The sequence below is a fragment of the Dunckerocampus dactyliophorus genome, chromosome 11 (genome assembly GCF_027744805.1).
Source record: "Dunckerocampus dactyliophorus isolate RoL2022-P2 chromosome 11, RoL_Ddac_1.1, whole genome shotgun sequence".
NCBI lineage: Eukaryota > Metazoa > Chordata > Actinopteri > Syngnathiformes > Syngnathidae > Dunckerocampus > Dunckerocampus dactyliophorus.
In genome coordinates this window covers 19671518-19693025 of record NC_072829.1, presented here as the reverse complement: position 1 = coordinate 19693025, position 21508 = coordinate 19671518, and the positions used below count along the sequence as shown (strand labels likewise).

General features: G+C 42.7%; 1 protein-coding gene across 2 annotated transcripts; it reads left to right on the top strand.

Moving 5' to 3' along the window:
* The first annotated feature begins 4397 nt into the window (after positions 1-4397).
* Positions 4398-12481, top strand: LOC129190383 (mucin-2). Of its 2 annotated transcripts, none has more exons than XM_054793028.1 (3): positions 4398-5043; positions 7214-7405; positions 7850-12481. In XM_054793028.1, exons 1-3 carry the CDS (start codon positions 4738-4740, stop codon positions 11081-11083), a joined length of 3732 nt encoding a protein of 1243 aa, XP_054649003.1. In that variant the 5' UTR covers positions 4398-4737; the 3' UTR covers positions 11084-12481. The 2 variants fall into 2 exon arrangements, with proteins under 2 accessions (XP_054649003.1, XP_054649002.1); XM_054793027.1 differs by having other exon boundaries at positions 7214-7528; positions 7850-12480.
* The last annotated feature ends 9027 nt before the right edge of the window (positions 12482-21508 follow it).

Here is a 21508-nt window from a genome sequence, read left to right as displayed (position 1 = left end):
TCATAAGAGAATCACTTGAATTAAATTGTCAACATTTTTTAATGATCTTACAATAAACAAATACCAACTGGTTACATTTCCTCTCACAGTATCAGTGCGTGTAGTGTATGACTCACTTGTGCAGAAGCAAAAGGTCAGCCATGTGGACACGACCATAGACCCACCGGATCCTTGCCTGTCAGTTCAGCTTTGCACCTTGGGAAGTAGGAGGTGGTGTTGTTGGCTCCTGACTGTAGAACCACTTGATAACAACACCAACACCGACAATCAGAATCACAAACGTAGGTCAGAGAGGTGTTTGCAGAGCACAGCAGCGCATCCCTGTGCAAACAAAACAATATGCCAGAATCTATTTGCTTTAATAGAACTTCCATCCATCCATTTTCTGTACTGCTTGACCTCACCAGGGTTGTGGGTTTTAATAGAACATGTAATACAACACATTTAAAAAAATATTTGCGTTTCCTTTAACTGGTGAGGGCCATTTTACCTCTCTGTAATCCAACTCCTGGCCAAGATGATTGACAGATGCTGGATCACATGGGTCAGTGGAAAATGGGAGGTGTATTGAGTGTAACTCTGAGGACTTAAAGAATCATGTGTGAGCACAAACTCACCACAGGCACCTCAGTCATCAAAGTGCCTGGTAAAAAGGCAAAATGGAGATTTGTGTCAGTTTGGGGGCAATGATGATGATTGTGGACGCAGTTAAGTGTGCACTGATGATAATTAGGAAGGACACAAAAAGGGTCAGAGGTGGCTGAGTGTCACTCTGGAGAACTCCCATCATCTACGGGACTGCGGGTGTGTTCATGTATAGATATTTGTGCCTGCTTTGATAGCACCTGTAATGGCTCCCAGCTGAGTCTCACCTCCCCCTCGGATCTAGTGAACTACGTATGTGTGTAATAAGGCAAAGGCATGCGAGCGGCAGAAGGCCGCTTCCTCTACAGGTGACACCTTTGACCTCTCATCTGTTCCCTGTTGGCAGAGAGGAGGAGGAGGGGTAGAATGGAAAAGGGAAGATTCAGGTGGTACTGCATTCTTTACAAATACAGCTATGGAACAACCAGTGCCAGGCAAAAACATTACACTGTGTGTTTAAAGTCAGGGTGGAAGAGGATTCAATGAATAATCAAGCAAATGGCAAAGTGCTACTTGAAAATTAAACCGATACAGTTTCGAGACAAGATAAAGTATCAGACACACTTCTTAATCAATCAGGAGTTGGATTTCTCGCTTTACATCTTACTACAAGTATATTGCTTCCAACTTTGTGGGGACAGCTTAAGCAAAACATTTTTCTGCTCCACCATGACTGCGCAAGGTCTATAAATATGCTTGGATGTGTTTGGTGTGGAAAACTTGCACCAACCCACGAATTTGAGCTCATCAAATACCTTTCGCATGAATTAAAAAAAGAGGCTGTGAGCCAGTTGGCCTTCTTTAAGGTCCAAAATAAATAACCTCTGACCTCATAAGTGTTCTTTTGGATGAATGAACCAAAATCCCCTAAAACACAACATACCGTATTTTCCGGACTATAAGCCGCTCCGGGGTATAAGTCGCACCAGCCAAAAATGCACAATGAAGAAGAAAAAAACATATATAAGTCGCACTGAACTATAAGTCGCATTTTGGGGGGAAAATTACTTTATAAAATCAGAGACCAAGCACAGACATTTCATCTTGAAAGGCAAGTTATAGTAACAGGCTAAATAGGCGTATGTTAACATAATGTGAATAGGTAGTATGTTAACCTAACATATTAACAGTTATTCAGATAATTATAGCCTAAACAACATAACATAACTAGTTTACTTGTAGCTTGTAATCTCCAGAATATGATTTTCTTATTGGGGGCATTTGTGTTCCGTCTTTCTCGGTTGTCTTTATAAGTTGATGTTTACATTGTAAATTTTCTGTGGTACAGGAGTTATAGGAGTAGCAGATACTGGCACACAAGCCTAGAGCGCCCTCTCGCGGTTGTCAGTGTGAAAAAAAAACATATATAAGTCGCTCCGGTGAATAAGTCGCAGGACCAGCCAAACCATGAAAAAAGTGACTTATAGTCGGGAAAATACGGTCTTCCCATAACAGCAGTGACCATGTGGATAAATAATTTTGTCTATACAGTATACTAGATTTATGTGAGCATAGTAAACATTCTGCTTTTTGAAAAACAAATGAAGTTACGCTCATAATTAGTCAAACAAGTAGATAGATAGATAGATAGATAGATAGATAGATAGATAGATAGATAGATAGACAGATAGATAGATAGATTCAAAAGAGGATGTTGCAAAAACACAACTTGTGTCACATGTTCTGATGAAGCCAGGGATGAAGTGAGTGATGAGTGGATGTCTAGCATGTAGGAAGCAATCGGTTTGGATCCAAACTGAAATAAAAATGCAAAAAAATGTGAATAGGCTACACTGGTTTGAATTTCATTGAGAAAGAACAGTACCTGTATTCACCGTACCTACTGTATCTCACATATCCCTCACATTTCAGCAACCATTTTATAACAGTATATATTCTCAAATTACAATACTATAGAAATGAAAGTAATATATTCTTATATGCACTTTAGAGTAGTCAGTGTACAGCTTGTACAGCTGTATGGATTTATTATTCTCTAAAACTTATTCACCACACAGCCATTATTGTCTTAATAGCTGGCAACGCAAGTGAGTGGGAGGATTAAGACAGTGCTAGATACCAATGATGCTCACGTGAAATACTGACATTTTGGAAACAATTTGGCCATGTTCACTGTTAGGTGTACTCACTTGTGTACCAGAAATTTAGACAATAATGTCTTGACTTGCATTCAGAAAAATAATACTGCTATTCAAGCTGTACACAAGTGTAATTAAAGTGCTATTTCTATACTACTGCCCCTTGAAAAGATATAGTACAATTGCTGCTGAAATGTGAAGTGTACTCACCTTTGTGAGATTCTGTAAATTCGAAACTTCCAGCCCATTTATTTTACTTTCTAACGCCTACAAATACTGTACATAGCACAAAATAATTTTGTTGCCCCCTCCCCTTCATTTCCCGTGATATACAGTAAATTATATATCGGTGCTGCTGACGGGCAGAGGTCTAATGTGTTATGTCCACATTTGTCCACGGGGTGTCACTTTTTCCTTCATTACGATACAGTACATAGTTTCTCTGACTAGCGTCCCTCAGTATGACGTCGTGGAGTTCGTCACGACTAATTAAAGTATCTGTAAAATCTGTATTGTGAAATTAATACCTCTTTGACAGTGTAAACATAAAGAGAACATTGGCATAGTTATAGTAGACAAATAGCGATAGTAAGTAGTAAGTGCTCTAATGAAAGGTGCATAATGGTTTGGTGAAGCAACCAAAACAAGGAAATGGGTAAGAATTGCTCCGTGAGCTAACTTTACCTAGTATTATAGCACTATAGCCCAATGTAGCTTATAGTATTATAACAGCTGCTGGGCAAACGGTAAATGAGTGAATGAATGATAAGCATATCTTACACAACAGACACAACAGTTCACCACAAACAAAAGCAGACTACACGCTCACTCGTGTTTTAATATGGGTGCATTTGCCGCCTCTGTAGGAGCCAAGAGTGCATAAGCATATGCACTTCCGCTTTAGCTTAAAAATGCAGTCAGTGGAAAAAATTACGTGCGTATTGTACAATTTACTGTATTATTGACAGAGTTCGTGAAAGCTCATTTCAGGTGTTAAGCACTAAATTACCGTTTACTCACAGTAATAATTTTGAGTTTTACAAAAACATCATTTGCGTAATACAGACTGAAGGCGTCCACTCGTTGCTAAAGGAAAGGGGCAGTACACAATCTTGAGGAGTAGTCATCTTTGAAGACAGTCGCCGCTTGGATGCCTCCCGCTTCCTCTCATCGTCATCAAAATCGGTCACGATTTTGCATCGCGTGACCGCGCCTCCTACGTCACGACTGTTCCCGAAGTAGACAGGCGCGCGTATCCGAAGCCAACAAGTTCAGCTAAAAATAGTTTGTACCCGGTAACGGTGGGTCTAGTGACGTCATGTGTGCTGCCTTGTGAAGGAGTAATTTGACATTTTCCACAAAGCTCAGCCCATTTATCTTAATGTTTTTCCCCTTGTGTGTTTTCTCACTTGAGTTTCTGACGCATCAAGTATGAAACATCCTCTTCCCCGCGGTTTGCTGACTGACTCTTGAACACACACCCATTACGAGTATGGGTGAGTGAAAAATTAAAATTATTATTCTTAGCAAAAATATTTTGTGGCGGACAAAAAGCTCAACGTGCCTATGTGCACTGGCCGGTGGGGGTCGGGGGGGGGGTCGGGTGGGCGGCGTGGTTGGGTGGGATTAACGACTGGGTCAAGGAGGGAGCAGCATGGATGACTCATAGCTGCTTATACTCCGCGTGGACACCGGATGTAATGTGGTCTGTGTGTGTGTGTGTGTGTGTGTGTGTGTGTGTGTGTGTATTTGTGTAGACGGGGCGAGGGTGTTTTAAAAGTAGAAGTTAGTAGCTTCGTAGCTAGTTCAAGTAAAGTACCATAAGTACCAAAGTACCATACCATACCACCCTGTTGGTTCTATTGCAATACTGGCATATTTGGTAACGCCTAAAGTGACCTGTGATGACTCTCACAGCTTCTGTCACACACACACCCCGATTGCACACACACGCACACACAGACACACACGTACACTCCCCAGTCATAAGTGAATGACGGCAGGTCGCCATGGAAACTGCGTTACGCTCAGGGCAACCGTAGAAGAAAACAGGAGCGGGAGGACTGAGTGGAGTATTCATTTCAGCACCACGCTCCTGGTGGACAGCTCCTGGATGAAGTGGAGCATCGCATGTGTTATCAGGGACAGAACAGCAGCAGCAGCAGTGTGGGTGGGGACTTCCAAACAACAAAAACCAACAACACCCTCACACCATCGAGACGTGAATCACGGTGGTTCCTTGAGGTTTGATCCCGCTGCGAGACCAGGAGTTAAGTCAGTCGCTCTGCCTCAGCAACAGGTAAGACTGGTGCGCTCTGTCGAGTCGGCTCAGTCACTTCTGCTATGCACATTTTTTAATGTGGAGTTAATCTGGACTCGTCAAACTACCACTGCTCTTTATCTGACATGTCAAGTTTAACTAATGATATTTAGTATGAAGGCTGACATGGGAGGATAAAACTAAGGAGAACTCCGCTTCTACTATTAGATAATGATTTACAATGAAATTTACCCATGGTGGAGATTGAACAACTTCGATTATCTTTGCATTATGTGAACATCTTTCACGTGTTACCAGTGCTTTGACATTTTTTTAGGGGTTTTTTTGTCTTTTGGGTTTTTCCTGTAAGAGTCAATAATGTTTATTTTGGCTGAGTTTTTATGCCTTTCTTGATGCCCATTTGTCCAGGCTTAGGACTGGCACTGGTAACAATCCCACACCGTTTACACGAAAGGCAACAGCATGTACCAATACACCATCACATATTTTATATAAATAAATAATTCCCCTTTAGCAAGAATACAGCATCCCACTATAACTGAGGCCACTTTGGCATCAGCAAGCTTGAATGGAGAGGACACTATTACTGTTTGTTAGTTTTAGATGTAGTCCTGTGTGTACCAAAGCTGAGCATTATGTGCGAGCAGAGCTGATACGCCTGGATGAGTCACTCAGGCTGTAAGTTTGCAGAAGAGTGTGAAAGGGGAGGGGGGATACAGGGGCCAGCTGGATAGAGGTCCTGCAGTGTGGCTCTGCCTTCCAGACACATGCAGTAGTTGTATTGTTTTTATGGTCAGTGTCAACATCACAGACGGTTTTGTACAACTCACATTTGTAAGACTGGCTTACAGACAACAGTTTTAGAAGCTTTTTGTTCCCAGCCTGAAGTTGTTGTTCTTTTTTTTTTTTTTTGCAATAAGCATACCTTTTTCTTCTGAATAAGCACTTCCATTGTGTTATGTTTCTGAAGCTTTACAGTTGTAGCTATGTATAGTGCTGTTTGTGTACAAGAGTAGCATGATGATTCATGTGTGTTGAAAGTGCTAGATGGATTGAAAGATTTATAAAGGCTGCTTATTGTACATTGTTTGTGGTTGTTACAGGCTCTGATAAATTGCTGCCAGAGAACACAGGCCATTATTGTTCATTAGTATCTCAATATTTCCCTCCTTGTATTGACAAATCATAGCAATCAGCAGCATTTAGCTGTGGCAGTGAGTGACAAGTATTGGTTAAAACAAACAATAGATCATAATAGGCTGCAATGAATCACATTTTCCCAGCCAAACTCAGGCACTTGTTCTGTGAAATACTTTGACATGTGCACACTAGCACACACCGCGTCTCATGAAAGAGACTTAAATGTAATTTGGCTTATTGAAAAACTGACAAATAGATTGCAGATGTTTAGACTGCATTCATAGCTGCTTGTAAGATCACAAATGGGAAAAATAAGCAAAATAAGTAAGCTCATCTTAAACCCTGCATGTGGATTTTGCTCCATTTTCCAAGTGTGTCATGGAAAATCTTGGGCACACTCACATGCATGGATGCGTGCAGGAGTTATTGTTTGTAAAATATGCAGATACGATGTATGCACGCAGACACAAAAACAGATGTGTGTCCTTAATTAGTGACGTCGGTGTGATTAATTAAGTCTGCTGGCGATGACTCATTCAGTTTAACCCTTGTATTGCTGGTGGAAACAATCAGCAGATAAATATTTTAGCTGCCTGAAACAGTGCAAATTGGTATTAGCTGTATTGGCTTTCATCTCAATCTATCCTGAGATGAGGCTCATAGCTTGAGCCATATTTCAGACTGAGAGGGCGAGTTAATAAACTCTCTATTTCATTGGAGCCTGGCATAGTGCATTATGCATTTCAGATTGTGTGATCCCAGTGAAACACTTAATTTGTTGTGATCTGGTTTCACAGGAGAGGGTTATTTATGCAAAGTGCAGCTTCATGAATGGCTCCATGTGTCAGCTTGTCAACACAGCAGTTATATTAGCATTGTGGAAAAGCTGTCAACCAAGCTGTGACTTGCAGACAGCAGACTGGCAGGGACTCTGTCTGTGTGTTTGCATGTGTGTCTGTCTGTGTGAGTGTGCACTAACACATAGCACATTTTGTTAATTTCAGTATGGATAATAAACTCTCATTTTGGCTCTTTTCCCTGTTTTAAGGGCAGCAGCATGTCTGAAACCAAATCCAGGCAGCGGTTCCACTGCCTGAAGCCTGAGCAGGTGGCAGTTCTTCATCAGGTTCTGTCAGACATCGTTCCCATCCACGGCCGTGGGAACTTTCCAACACTGGAGCTTCGCCCTCGTGACATCATCATTGCTGTACGGGCCAGTCTGCAGAAGCAGGGAATCACTGTAAGAGACGTGCGTCTAAATGGCTCCACAGCTAGTCACGTTCTGGTCCAAGACAACAGAATGGGCTACAAAGACCTGGATATTATCTTTGGGGTAGAGCTGCCCAGTCAGGAAGAGTTCCAGGTACGACTTCGCGCAGCTGCTTATTTCAGAAGAGGAAGAAAGTGTTAGAGAGTTAAAGAGTTAGTGTAATAATCAGTCCTACAATTTCATTTAGCTTCTTGTGAGTGTCTCTGGCAGACTGCAGTATTGATTTTGGTGCTTTCATTTTGACAAGGAGATAATTGTAACTTTAACTTATTCAATAATAGATTATGTCACAAGAAGGCTGAATTGTTTTTAATATTTGTAACTGAATTATACCCAAAGGTAAAGTCAGGTAATGCAGACAGTATTGCAGTCATTAGTTATGGCTCCTGTCATTTTGTTGGTCTGTTCCCCCAGGTGATCAAAGAGTCAGTGCTGGGCTGCTTGCTGGACTGCCTACCATCAGGGGTGAACAGAGAGAGGATCAGCAGTGCCACAATGAAGGAGGCCTATGTCCAGAAGATGGTCAAGGTCTTCAGTGAGCACGACCGCTGGAGCCTCATCTCGCTGTCAAACAACAGCGGCAAAAACCTGGAGCTCAAATTCGTAAGCATGCTGAGGAGGCAGTTTGAGTTCAGCGTCGATTCCTTCCAAATCATTCTGGATCGTCTTCTTGAATCCTACATGCAGCAGGACTCACAGTATAAACATAATGATGTTACTCTGAAGGACCAACCGGTGAAAACAAAAGATGCGCCATCTCTGCTTAAACAGACCAGCACTGCACAAACAGAAAAAAACACTGGTGAAGATTTATCCAATATACAGAATGGGACTCAAATAAGCAACACAGGGCAGAGAGATGAGATGCATGGAAAGAAAGCCCGGAGTGAAAATGGTTTGAAATCAACAAAAGATTCCACACAGGAAGGAAATGACAAAAACAAAACACCCACAGAGTTAAAAGTGCACAGAGGAAACCTTAATGAACTAAAGCCCGTGGCGAACACATCTTTAAGCATGATATCTGGAGAGAAACAAACCACTGAGAGCACTGAGGATCAGACTAACCTTAAAAATGAGGACTCGACTGAATGGCCAGCAAAGGAGGAACCATCAGAAACAGCATATTTAAACCACACCACAACCACTGTTGCAGAGGAAGTAGTCACAGAAAAAATGGAAGTGACAAAAAGCACGCAGCCAGGCCAGACAGAGTCTATAAGCCTGATAGAAGACTGTAACGGCAAAGAGTCATCTGAAAGAGTAATGGTCTCTCAGCGATTAAATGAGGATGACAGAGATGAAACACAATGCTTGTATACTCCAGATGATGACACATCTTTACAAGTGAGGGCAGATGTTTTAGAGGATGAAAAAGAAGTTGAGATTGAGGTGCAGATGGAAGCGAAGAGCAAAAATGAAACAGAATATAGTGAAATGTCGGAAGAGAGTTTAACATCAGAGGAAAAGACAGACCACATACAGAGAGATGATTGTTTCTGCTCCATTTCCGCCACACCACTTTCACACAGCAACACACAGGATACACACAACACACTCCAGATTGAAAGATCAGCTGACAGACTTGATGCTGACAGCACCACAGATCCTCAGGACACACCTGCAACACCTGGCCTTGTTTTTGACAAAAAGACCTCCTCTCATTCTTGTAAGCCCTCAGAAAGACTCTCTCACATGGTGGTGCTCAAACACTCGTCTCCTAAACCCCCACGTAGGATGTGTAGGAAGGTTCCACCCGCTCCTTGCACTGGCCTGGCCTCTGAGAGTGACTCCATAACAGCTTCCTGTCTAGATCCAAACTCTTCCCCAGGCCTTCAGCCTGATCTTAATGGAAATCTAAGTATCGAGTCCATTCCTGTTACGACGACTAGCTCAGATGCCACAGAAACCATCGACTTGATCATAAAAGCCAATGGTTCTGAATGCAACACAGCAAGTAACCCTCTGTCAAATCTGGACTTGACCTTCACCCCTGATCCCACCCCTGATTCAATTACTGTTCTACCTCAAGAGATACCATCTCAGTTGATCAAAGAGGGTTTGTGTGAGACAAACATTCAACGACAGGATGAGCGACCACAAATGGATGAGCAAAGGCAGTCTTCCCCTGGAGATTCTGCCTCGCAACTGACAGAGTTTGAATCTCCCAATAGCCTGCACTCATTAGTTTCACATGCAGATGAGTCCTGTTCAAATGTCCACGAGTCCACACGTACCTCAGAAGCTGAACTGAAGGAGGCGGAGGAGAACATCAAATTATTGGCCAACTTGGTCGGGCCAAATGAGAACCCTCAAGAGACCACACCACCTCAAGAGGCAACACCCCCTCACTCACTTTCCCCCCGCCACAGTACCCTTATTTCTTGTCTCCCCCCTCCTGTACTCAGTCTGTCCCCTCCCAGCTTTACTCCCTCACCCCCAAGCATCAGCCCCCCACCATGCCTGACTCCTCCCTCTCCCTGCCTCTCATCCTCAGTGCTGCACACCGTCAGCCCTGCTACCAGTTTTAGCTCTCCACCCCTGAGCTTCAGTCCTACCTCGTCTTGCCTCAGCTCACCCCCTTACCTGACCCCTCCTATGCTCAGCCTCAGCCCTCCACCTCTTTGTCTAACTCCGCCTTCTCCGTGCCTCAGCCCTCCCCTCCTCTGCTTCACGCCTCCAGTGGAATCAGCAGATCCTACACTTCAGGTGTCATCAGACACACCTTTGATAGACAACACAGACAGTGATGAACAGATTACAGAGCTTTCTACCTTGCAAGGAATCCCTGTTCTACAACTGGAGGATAAAATGGAGCAGAATATTGTTTCATTGTTGCCGCAGCTTCCAGAGAATGTCTCTTTTCCAATCACAGTCCCGAGTGCAACCTCACATGCACTGCCTCGCTCTCAGTGTGCAAACCTAAGGGAACCTAGCCCTCTAAATTCAGACGAAGGATCCAGCTCTGTGTGTGAGAACAAGGAGACCCAGAAAAAAACTGAAGACACGAGTGAACATCGTGGAGCTCCTCAGGCAGCAGGCTGTATCCCTGCTGTCGAGGTTCTGGCGGAGAGCATGTATGGTGACTTTGAGGCCGCCATGGACCACCTGCGCTATCGCTTAATCGCTACAAGGAATCCTGAGGAGATTCGAGGTGGAGGCTTGTTGAAATACAGCAACCTACTGGTCAGGGACTATCGACCGGCCAGTGAGACACAAATAAAGACACTGGAGCGCTACATGTGCTCACGCTTTTTCATTGATTTCCCTGACGTGCAGGAGCAGCAGAGGAAGATCCTGTCCTACTTGAAGAATCACTTCATTGGTGAGGAAAGGAGCAAGTACCAGTACCTAATGACTCTACGTCGTGTGGTCGACGACAGCACCGTGTGTCTGATGGGCCATGAGAGGAGACAGACTCTCAACATGATCACAGTGCTGGCACTAAAAGTTCTAGGGGAGCAGAACATCATCCCCAACACAGACCATGTGACATGCTTCTATCAGCCTGCCCCGTACCTTGCGGACCACAGCGCCCCCTATTTAACAGAACCAAGTTACTGCAACTACTACATACCCCAAGGGGGATCAACTCTCCTGTACCAACCATACCCCTTACACCTGCACACACAGACCGGACTCGTATAAAAATCATGCAAACATGCGTGGTTAATTATTTAAAAAAAACACAGCAAAGAGCAAAGCTGCAGGTATAGGCCAGTTGGAGGAGAGTGGTAAGATTCGCAGTTTGGCCTGTGTAATAGACATGTGCTTGTGATTTTAAAAAGCAAACTCCACTGAATAATCTATGAAGTTCTAACAAGAATTATTTTTCTGATATTTTTCCCGACAATGCTGTGAGCACCCGTGAGTCCCGACTCTTTGGTGTCCCTGGGACTAAGAATGGGTTTCTTCATGGACACTCAAATGCACTTCCACGTTCTTGAACTCTAATGTATTCTCCTATTGTTACTGTAGTGTTCTTACTGGGTTTGTTTAGATTGTGGACCTTGCCTGTGGTTAATATTGTGCATGGATAACATGGGACTGTTCTCTCACTGCCAAATACTGTGTGACTATGTTCTTCAGACAGTTTAATGTAACTTTGTTAATTTAATGAAGGGTTGATTTTAAAGACGTATACAAGGGTGGGTTTACCATTGTGTACAGTGCTATATTCAAACTACATGCATGCACAAATACGGACACACCTGTTAAGTATAACGTATGGAAAGTTAGACAACGCATGAGTAGCTAAATATACATCTATAACACAAAGCAAAGGCTTTTAATTTAATTAACAAATATATATTTTTGCAAGACTTTTCAAGATAATACTCAGCGGTTATCCTACTGGTTGTACACCATGCCAACAAGATTGCCTTTGCAATAGACTGTACAGCATATTGGTTGCAGTATGTTGTGTGTGAATACAATCCATCGTTTTCAGGTAAATTGTAAGGAAATGTGCTGGAATCCTTTGTGTAGTCACGTGTAGTACTGAACCATCTCGTGGTTTGTTTTATTTAAGGCTAAAGTTTACTCTACGGACTGGAGGTGGTCAGGTTAAAACCATCTTTGGGTCATTTCAAGAGCGTGGCAAACTGCTGTGACTCTTCCCGGCATTAATCACAATCAAATATGATAAGAAACCTGTTTCAGTCTAATTTAAAGCAACAACAACTATGACCAAAGATGGTTGGGCAGGGAAATCAAGTGCCTAAATGCGAGACATCCTTGCTATGTCTTTATCTTACTGAACTGGGGTGGGTCTGGACCTAGGTTACAAGTTTTGTGTTCAATTGTTAACCCCTATTACTGCTGCCTGTTTTGATGTCTTCTTTAATGTAGTCATTTGTTGCATTTGTTGTTCATTTTTTTAAATAAAGGGGGTACTCAACAAACAAATATGTTGAGAGATTAGTCCCTTTGTTCTTATGTGATTTACCATCAACCGTACGTCAGCTTTTCACCCCAAGATTGTATAGCTCATGCATCCGCCTACCCATGATTTGGTGCAGCAATGATCCACTTAAGCGTAACAGTCACATCACGATGGTGCCCTGGAGAGCGACCCAAAGCTGTGAAGCTGTGTCTGTTTCAGGCCTCTTATGACAAATCACCTGTCCTTCAGACATGTTTGGAGCCGCTGACGCACAACAACATAACACAGCTGGCTCCACAATGTGTAAATTTGAGAAGGAGCATTCGATTTATGATGCAGCAGTGTGGTTGTTTTCCACCTATTAATGGAAGAGACCAACAGTACAATGAAATAAGGCGACTCCCTCCCAGCTGACTCCCTTCCACTTCACACCACTAATTATATCATGGGCGCACAGGGAGAATGCCTTCAGGGGCTTCTATGTGATCACAGGTACATGCAATCTATTTACTCCCAGGGTAGGCTTGCACTTGCGTGCACAAAGCTGCACGGCTCTCGGGGAAGAAAACGAGTGTATGATCTTTTAGGCTCTGTATCAGCATCTCACAGACCTCTGAGCCACTCTTGTCCTCTCAAGGTTTCCATAGAGACACAGACAGAAAGTACAACGGGTGCAGGAGAGCATGACGAAGGACAGGGAAGACCTACACAGCAAATGAGAGGGAGGGAGGTGAAAAGAAAGAAAAAAAGGTGGGTGAACAAAGAAATGGTTTGAGGGAGGTGAAAGTGGAGTTGAGACGGTAACAGTAAGACGGGGACAGCAGGGTAGGTGGGAGGAACAGAGGAGTTGATGGGGAAAGGGTGGGAGGTTGCCAGGCCTTCATTCGCAGGGGAGTCACCATGTGTGAGGTGGCTGCAGTGACGGCAGCAGTGATGTCAGAACAGCGCACGCTCACACACGCGTATGTGCATGTGCATACTTAGCTGTGTGCACCTCAGTTTTCCTAGTGGGCAGCCTACTTGTGGACCACCAACATACATTTTCAAAATTCACAGGCATCTCACCCACACATCTCCATCACTCATCCAGGTTTGACAGTACAGTGTCAGATGTGCAAATATATTTTGATCCAGAATTGATGGTGTGAACATTCATTTAGCAGTGTAAATGATATTTCAATTCATGTAAAACGGGAGACCTTCCGTCATGGCTGACAGACTATTTATTTCTTTTGGTTGGCCTTTGCAGTTTGATGTTTTTAAATGCCATTCTAAAATGAGCATGCTATTATAAAACACTTCACATGAACTCAAATTATAGTGGATTACCGAATCAAAACCATTTTTACGTTTTTGTCATTTGCTAAAACGGAAGCCTCACCCAAATTAACCCGCACCACCCATGCCGTTTACCTTTTTTCTCACCCACTACCCCGCCGTATACTTCCCACACACGAGCCTCTTTGACTACTATGACTCAGCCCTCATCCAACTTAGAATATAAAAACCTTGATGAATAACAGCAAGGATAAGCATTTTATTAATAGAAATTGAGAAATTGGCAAGATGAGTAGGCTAGTTGCTGTATAAATAGTTCTCATTCACCCCAGCAGATACATTAAAGCGTCTAATTCATCCAGAGAAGTGGCAAGGCAATGCTGTTTTCCCCTCCAGATACACGACAGCGTCTCACAACTCTGCAGACATGAATGAGCGATGTCTCCACGACACACTCGATAAATGGATGCCCCAAGTGTGGCCTTATTCAGAACACCTTGTAGTGGCATTAAATGTACTACTTCCAGGGATAAAAGTACCATCATTCATTTTGTCCTATGACATTATTATTCATACATTTTCTATACTGCTTATCCTACAGGATTACAGGGAGGTTGAACCTACCTTAACTGCCTAATGGGGCTGTGAGGTGGGTTACATGCACACCAATCACAGACAAATAACTATACACTCGGCTAGCCTATTGGGTAATATAGGCAGATACTAAAGGTGCCATGGCATTCAGAGGGGAACAAAAAATTGGGAAAGAATTCAGCCTTCAATATAATCACAGCCAGTGACGTGCAATGAGGTTCATGGCTGGTGAGGCACTGACTCCTGGAGTTTTTCTTATGTTAATTCAGGTTGTTACCGTACATTCCAGACTATAACCTGCTTTTTTCAAACCTGCATCTTAAACAATGATGCGGCTAATTTATGGCTAAAAACACTACAGTTCCCAAGATGCTTACCATGCAGATTCAGAAAGTGGTGAATTGGACGAGCGAAGTGGACGAAGTCTTATGCCACGATCATGTTTTAATCTGACAAATCTAGGGTAAGTTTGATCAGGCGATGTATTTATGTCATACTGGAATGTTGTTTGAGTTTGAAAGTAAAGTGAACAAAGTGAAGGGGAGTTTCTGGAGTGTTTTTCTTGCTGCTGCAAGCAGGACGAGAGACGAGAGAACAATTGGCGCGTCAAGCTAAGGTTTCACAACGGGGAATGTACTGTACACTATTCTTCTCCAGGAAAAGCTCTGATAATTTCTTGTAAAAGTCTGATCGCCTTCTGGTGAGCTTGAATACATAATCCTTCATCTTGGCAGTCAATGTCATTCATTCATTCAGCAGAGCATAAAATATCTTGCATTTGAATTTCTGCTCTCCAACTAATGCTGCTGCTGTAAAAACCCTGGCTTTTCCTCTCTATGGAACGATGGCAGTGACAAGAACCTTTCAACTCACGCACGCTCCCTCCTATTCAGGATGAGGCAAGTACTGCAGTGCCTCTGCATAAATGACATTTCTGTGTATTTTATTGTCCAGTTAGCAAGAATAATGATGTCACACTTACATTAAAGATATTACACAGGCTGTAGAAAGTCATGGTGTATTATAAATGTTTCTGCAACATTATATTATTGGAAGTGAGTGCACTCGAGTGCCGAAAGAGACGCTTGCGGTAACCTCATCTTAGGTTTTTGCCCTGTATTTGATTAGGAAATGTAAAAATTCTGCTATTTTTACTTAAGATAATGTTAAAAACTACACCAACATCACTGGCTACTAGTAGGCCTACTACTACTAGTAGTAATAATAATTACTGCTGTAGTTCTTCGTTGCTATAGTATTAGCTGCCATGATAATCTTTGGGACAATTCTTCCATCTTTGTGGAAGAGAGGAGATGGTGAGCACAGCAGACCCTCTCTCAGGTCCAGCATTAGTGACTTCTGACATCACAAATGTTCTTCTGGATGAATAAAACAAAGAACAGATAACATGGACCGTAGTCCGTTTGAGCTAGATGACCAAGTCATCGAAGAGGTTGACAATTTTGTGTATTTGGGGTGATGCATTAACAGTGAAGGCACCAACACACCGTATATCAGGAGGAGGTTAGGGATGGCAAGGGATGCAGAACAGAGATTGGCTACTATCTGGAAAAGATGAGGGATTTTTATCGCTTTCAAGGTTTGTCTGCTATGCTGTATCGTTTTTACCCATCGGCATGTATGGGGGTGAGTCATCGACAATGCTGAAAAGCGACAAAAAGAGGGTGGATGCTTTTGAGATGCAATGCTACTGACAAATTGTGAGGATACCGTGGACACCTAGACGAACAAACATCTGGGTGCAAAATAAGATAGGCAGAGGGCTTATTGTGCGCAATTCCATCAAGCAGCGCAAGATGCTTTACTTCGGCCATGTGATGCAGACTGGTGGACTGGAGAAAGTGGTAATATCTGGCAAACTCAACAGAAGAAGAGGACAGATCAGGCCTCCTACGTTGTGGCTCAAAGAAATTAATGAGTGGATCGGCATGGACTTGGCGCAGGCTACCAGGATGGCAAAGGACAGAGAGGGATGGGGGCGTATTGTGATGGCCACAGCACTGCATCAGGCGACCAACTGAGATGAAGAGATTGAACTATTTGGCAATTTTTCACATGATATGAGACACTGCATTTGGGGGTTTCATTAGCTGTAAGTTAGAATCATCTTTAATTTAACTGCTGATATGAATGGCTGTATTGATATGCACCTGTATAGCGTAGCATAGTCCCCATAATACACAGTGTGAACTTGTTGGGCGAGGTCTTAACCATGACCATCTGTCACCCTTAATGGCATCAAATAAATAAAAACCTTCCATACACAGCACACACCCTTACACAATGTTTACTCTGGGCCTGACATCATGAAATATGAAACTGTGTGTAAATGTTTGTGTTACATTTGATGTTGGCTCTCTTTGCGTTGTTGTTCCGATACATCTGTGACGTGAAGCACTGCTGCTGTTTGGATTGAAGAATCATTTAGCTTGGGACTGGATGACAAGGGGCGTTTCAGTGTGTGTGTGTGCGTGTGAGTGTTTGTGTCTACACTGATTGACGTCACAGACTCCCACTCATTTCCATCTTGCCTGCATGCGCAGAGAGAATAGATCCCCATTTGCATCCAGCTTCTTTTCCCCCTGAACACTTGTGGTACGCTTTCTTGCTCCCCCCCCACCCCATCTTTATTCGTCACCTCCTCTTTCTCTCTCTTCCTTCCTCCTCCTCCTGTGTTCCTATTTTCTTTCAGTTTTTTACATCCAGTCGAGCACAGCCAGTTTGGCAGATAAACAAGACAGTTAAGCATAAACAATTTAAGATAACCAGACAGCAACCCTCTTAGAGATGCACATTAGGGACCCTTGCCTATAAACATCTGTTCATTTCAAGCACCACAAGGTTTTGTCTGGAGGGAGGGCATTTTGACTCATGCACCTGATGGCTCCTTGTCTCCTTGTGTGTGTGTGCATTGTCCTCTTTGCTATTATGTGTGTTTGTCTCAGCTTGTGCTCGATTGTGACGTTGTTTCCACAGTGGATGCTCATCCCCACTCGCTCTCTGGTATCCCTGGTGACGACAGGACATCATTTAAATCACTTCCTCATGAAAGGTCATCCTCATGCTTTACGCAGAAGAAGGTGTGTGCAAACTCCGTCACACGCCCCCACCCTCCCCTCCTCCTGCGTGCAAAGCCATGACTATAATTATGTGCACAGTGGGTGTGGGGAGGATAGAGAGGCTAGAAATGCGTGGGTTGACAGAGTAGGACATGCAGACATTTAAAAAGAGAATATGAAGGCTAATTTAGTCACCGTTCAAAGAGGTAGAAAGTGCACAGTGGGTATATGACACCAAATATCTCCTGTGATTATGTAGAGGAAACACAACCCACAGACAAACGTGAGTCAGGTTGCACAGTGCCCAGCAAAGTGAATCTAAAGTTAAAAAAAAAACACGCACAGGATAAAGTAATAGTGTAGTAATGAGCTCTTTGATGCCAGAGTGCCTGGGGAGATGGTGCGAATGTGTGTGTGCGCCTGTGGTCCCACCAGCCAAGCCATTAACAAGTCAGAGGGCTGATCACAGGAGACAGCGTGAACGGACTGATCGATCCATGTGAAATATCATAAGCACAACCGGATGAAAGAAAGCAACAAAAAAGCTCACCAAAAAGAGTTAGCACCCCTGTCTAATCGAAGCACATCTCTCCACTTTAAAAGTGAGACGATGGAGAATGCATTGCACAGAGCCCCCGTATGAGTATCTCTCCATCGAACTGTCTGGCTGAAGATGAGGGTAATAGAAAAGGATCATGCTGACAGATGATGAAAAGACTTAAGGGTTTTTTAGCACCCACAAGAGATTTTCAGCAGTATACAGTACAGTAAATCCCTGCTCCCGTCCGAGACCACCCACAAATAGCATATAAACGTGAGTAATTGAGCCGCCCGTAAAAATATATATTTTTGACAGTCTTATAAAGCCTGGATTATGTTGCAGCATCGAGGGGCCACCGTATAATACACCAGCTGGCTCCTCCCCCTCCAAACCCTCCTCGTAGCTTGACATTGATGTTCAATGAACATTTGCAATAAAAGTGACTGTTAGATTAGATTCAGCTCCAGAACACTCCCCTCCTCTCTTTCAGTTGCCATTGTTGGCTCATGATGAAGGAAGGCAAGGCAAGACAAGGCAAGTTTATTTACAGAGCACAATTCATACACACGGTCATTCAAAGTGCTTTAATCACTGTCAAATCACTGCATAAAGTCATTCCATAAAACATAAAATCATTAAAAAATCATTACATAAAATTCCATAAATCATTCCATAAAACAAAAAAAAATAAAAATGAATTAAAAGTGAAGAGTGCAGATAAAATACTTTCATTTGTCAAATTCCCAGTTGAATAGAAGTGTTTTCAGCCTGGACGTGAACATCTTCTGGAAGGCTGTTCATGATTTTGGCAGCATAAAACTGAAACGCAGCCTCACTGTGTTTAGTCCTGACTCCGGGCACCCGCAGGAGACCACTTCCTGAGCTTCTCAGAGTCCGAGGTCGTTTATGTGGCTCATGTCAGAGATGCACTTTGGCACAAGACCATGAAAAGACTTGTACACAAGCAGAGCCGTTTTAAAGTCTATTCTCTGAGCGACAGGAAGCCAGTGCAGAGACCTGAGTACATATAGAAATGAGGAGCAGGAGCAAGAAAGTAAAAGCGAACTATTACCTTGATTTTGGCAATGTTTTTAGGTGGTAAAAAGCTGCTGATTTAATGCGGCTGTTAATGTTCAGATCTGAGTCCATTATTACCCCAGGATTTCTAACCTGATGATTAGGTTTTAGAGAAAGAGTTTCAAGGTGATTAATAACACCTTCTCTTTGTTTCTGTGGTTTTGTCTGAGTTTAGCTGGAGAAAGTTGTTTTGATCTGTTTGATGCTGTGATGAAGTAAATCTGCAGGACAATCTTCACCTGCCCTCAGTGACACGTAGATCTGAGTGTCCATCTGCATAGTTGTGGTAGGACACATTGCAGCTGCGTATTAGCTGGCCTAAAGGAAGCATGTAAATGGTCTTTCACTTGTATAGCGCTTTTCCACGACACCGCTAGCACAGTTACCTACTGATGATGCAGCATGAGGAGCAACTGGGGGTTCAGAATCTTGACCAAGGACACTTCGACACAATCACGAGAGGATGGAGGATTGAACCTGCAGCCTTCAGGTCGGGAGACAACCACTCTACCACCTGAGCCATGCCGCCCCATACAGATTGAACAGATTGAACAACAGGGATCCCAGGATTGACCCCTGGGAAACCCCACTGGTCATGGCCATTTTTTCTGAGACACAGTTACCAATTCCAGCAAAGTAGTTCCTGTCCTCCATATAGGACTTGAACCAGTTTAGAGCAGAACCAGAGATTCCCACCTTCTTTTCTTTTTTTTGTTGTCCTGTCCAGCCATTAGGGCAGATAGTATTGTTGATCTAAATGTCCTTACGTGCGCAACAGATTTGCTCTGTCAGTGAAAAGTGTACACTTCCCCTGTTATACAGAATTTATTTGACTTTGATGTTTTGTTGTTGTGCAATTTTGGAGCGGCCGGACTGGAGGGGGAGGGGATAGAAAAGAAGAGAAAAGAAAATAGAGGGGGGAGTGCAGGGATAAGAGGGGGACAAAAAAGAGAGGGACGAGGACAACAGCAACAACAACAATTGCGACAACAATAACAAAACAACAGAAACAAACAGGACTACATCAGCAAATGACTGTGACGGCTATAAAAACCATGACGGAAAGGACAAAATAATATCAACAACCACAATGATACTACTGCATCGAAACAGTGATACATAATAGTAGTAATAGTGGTAATGAAATGATTAACTATGATAGTGATCAGAATGACAATAACTGTAATGCACACAATTGTAAAAACTATAATCATATTGCCGACATCACCGTCAGTGTAATAAAACCAACACACCCGGTTTTCAAACCTCTGTAATAAGATCACATGGTCAACTGTGTCAAAGGCAGCGATCAGGTCTAGCAGAACTAAAACTGAGACTTTGCCTGCATCTGTGTTCAGACGGATATCATTTGTCACCTTCATCAGAGCTTTCTCAGTGCTGTGGTGGTGCCAAAACCCTGATTGGAAAAGCTAACAAGCTAACAAGCTAAATGCATAGAAAAACACTCGGGCCTTTAAATCCTGTAATATGCCTCACACACTTACAGTATTTTAAAATATAAAAGTATTCACCACAAATGCATGATAATGAAAGACAACCAATGAACAAATGGAATCTGTTCACGGTCTAGCCTTTAGCCTGGTCGTCAGGCTAGCAAGACAACCATGCTTCCGTCTGCTGCGGTGCCTGCCTCCATCCGTGAATTTGTGGGGACCGTGAATCGCGAATATCCACTATCACATTTAAGTGCGCATATCTACTAATAAAGAGCTGGAAATTATTACTTTTTATTTTTACAGTTGTCATCTAAATGTCTCAATGCCACACACACATGCACATGCACACATGCAACGTATGTGATCACTCCTTGCTAGTTCTTAATGCTAATCAAAATGAAATACAAGGACTCAAAATAATCCAAAACTTAAACCCATAGCGCGCTGTACATTTGTGTGTATAATGAAGACGTGTCATTTAATTTATGATCTCACAAGTGATTAATGATAGTTGCTAAGGCCTGTAAGTCTCAGATGGAGCAAGAGTAACTTTATTAGGTGAATATGCGCACATGCACGACTATGTCATAGTCCCACACATATATGTGGATAAGATACTGTGTAATAGAGATAGCCTACCCCTTCAGTGATACCAATATGAGTTAAAAAATACAATTACCAATTTCCATCAAGAGGACAGCAGTCATTTCTAGCCAAGTAGACTATGTGCCACAACTACTGCTAAGATGTGCTTCATTGTATCTCCATACTTGTCATTATGGTTTATTTGGTATATCTCTGATTAGTGTATAAATATATTTTGTCAAAAAAGGTGACGAACGGTGAGGCAGGGTAAGGTAAGGTAAGGATAATTAATCACTTTTTAATAGTTATGTATCAGGATGTTAAATAATTGAAAATATATTAAATTAAAAATATATATGTTTAAATAATATATAGATTTAATTGCAAGAGTCCACTTCAGACTAGGACACTGATAAGCAATTCATTTTCTGATTAGCGCGTGAACCAGTAGTTTACATTACAATTTTTTACCATTTAAACATTTTTATAAGACTTTGAATTTGCTTTTTTAGCTGTAAGACATATTTATAAAATTAATTTCAAAATTAAGAAACACATTATTGAAATCTGTCACGC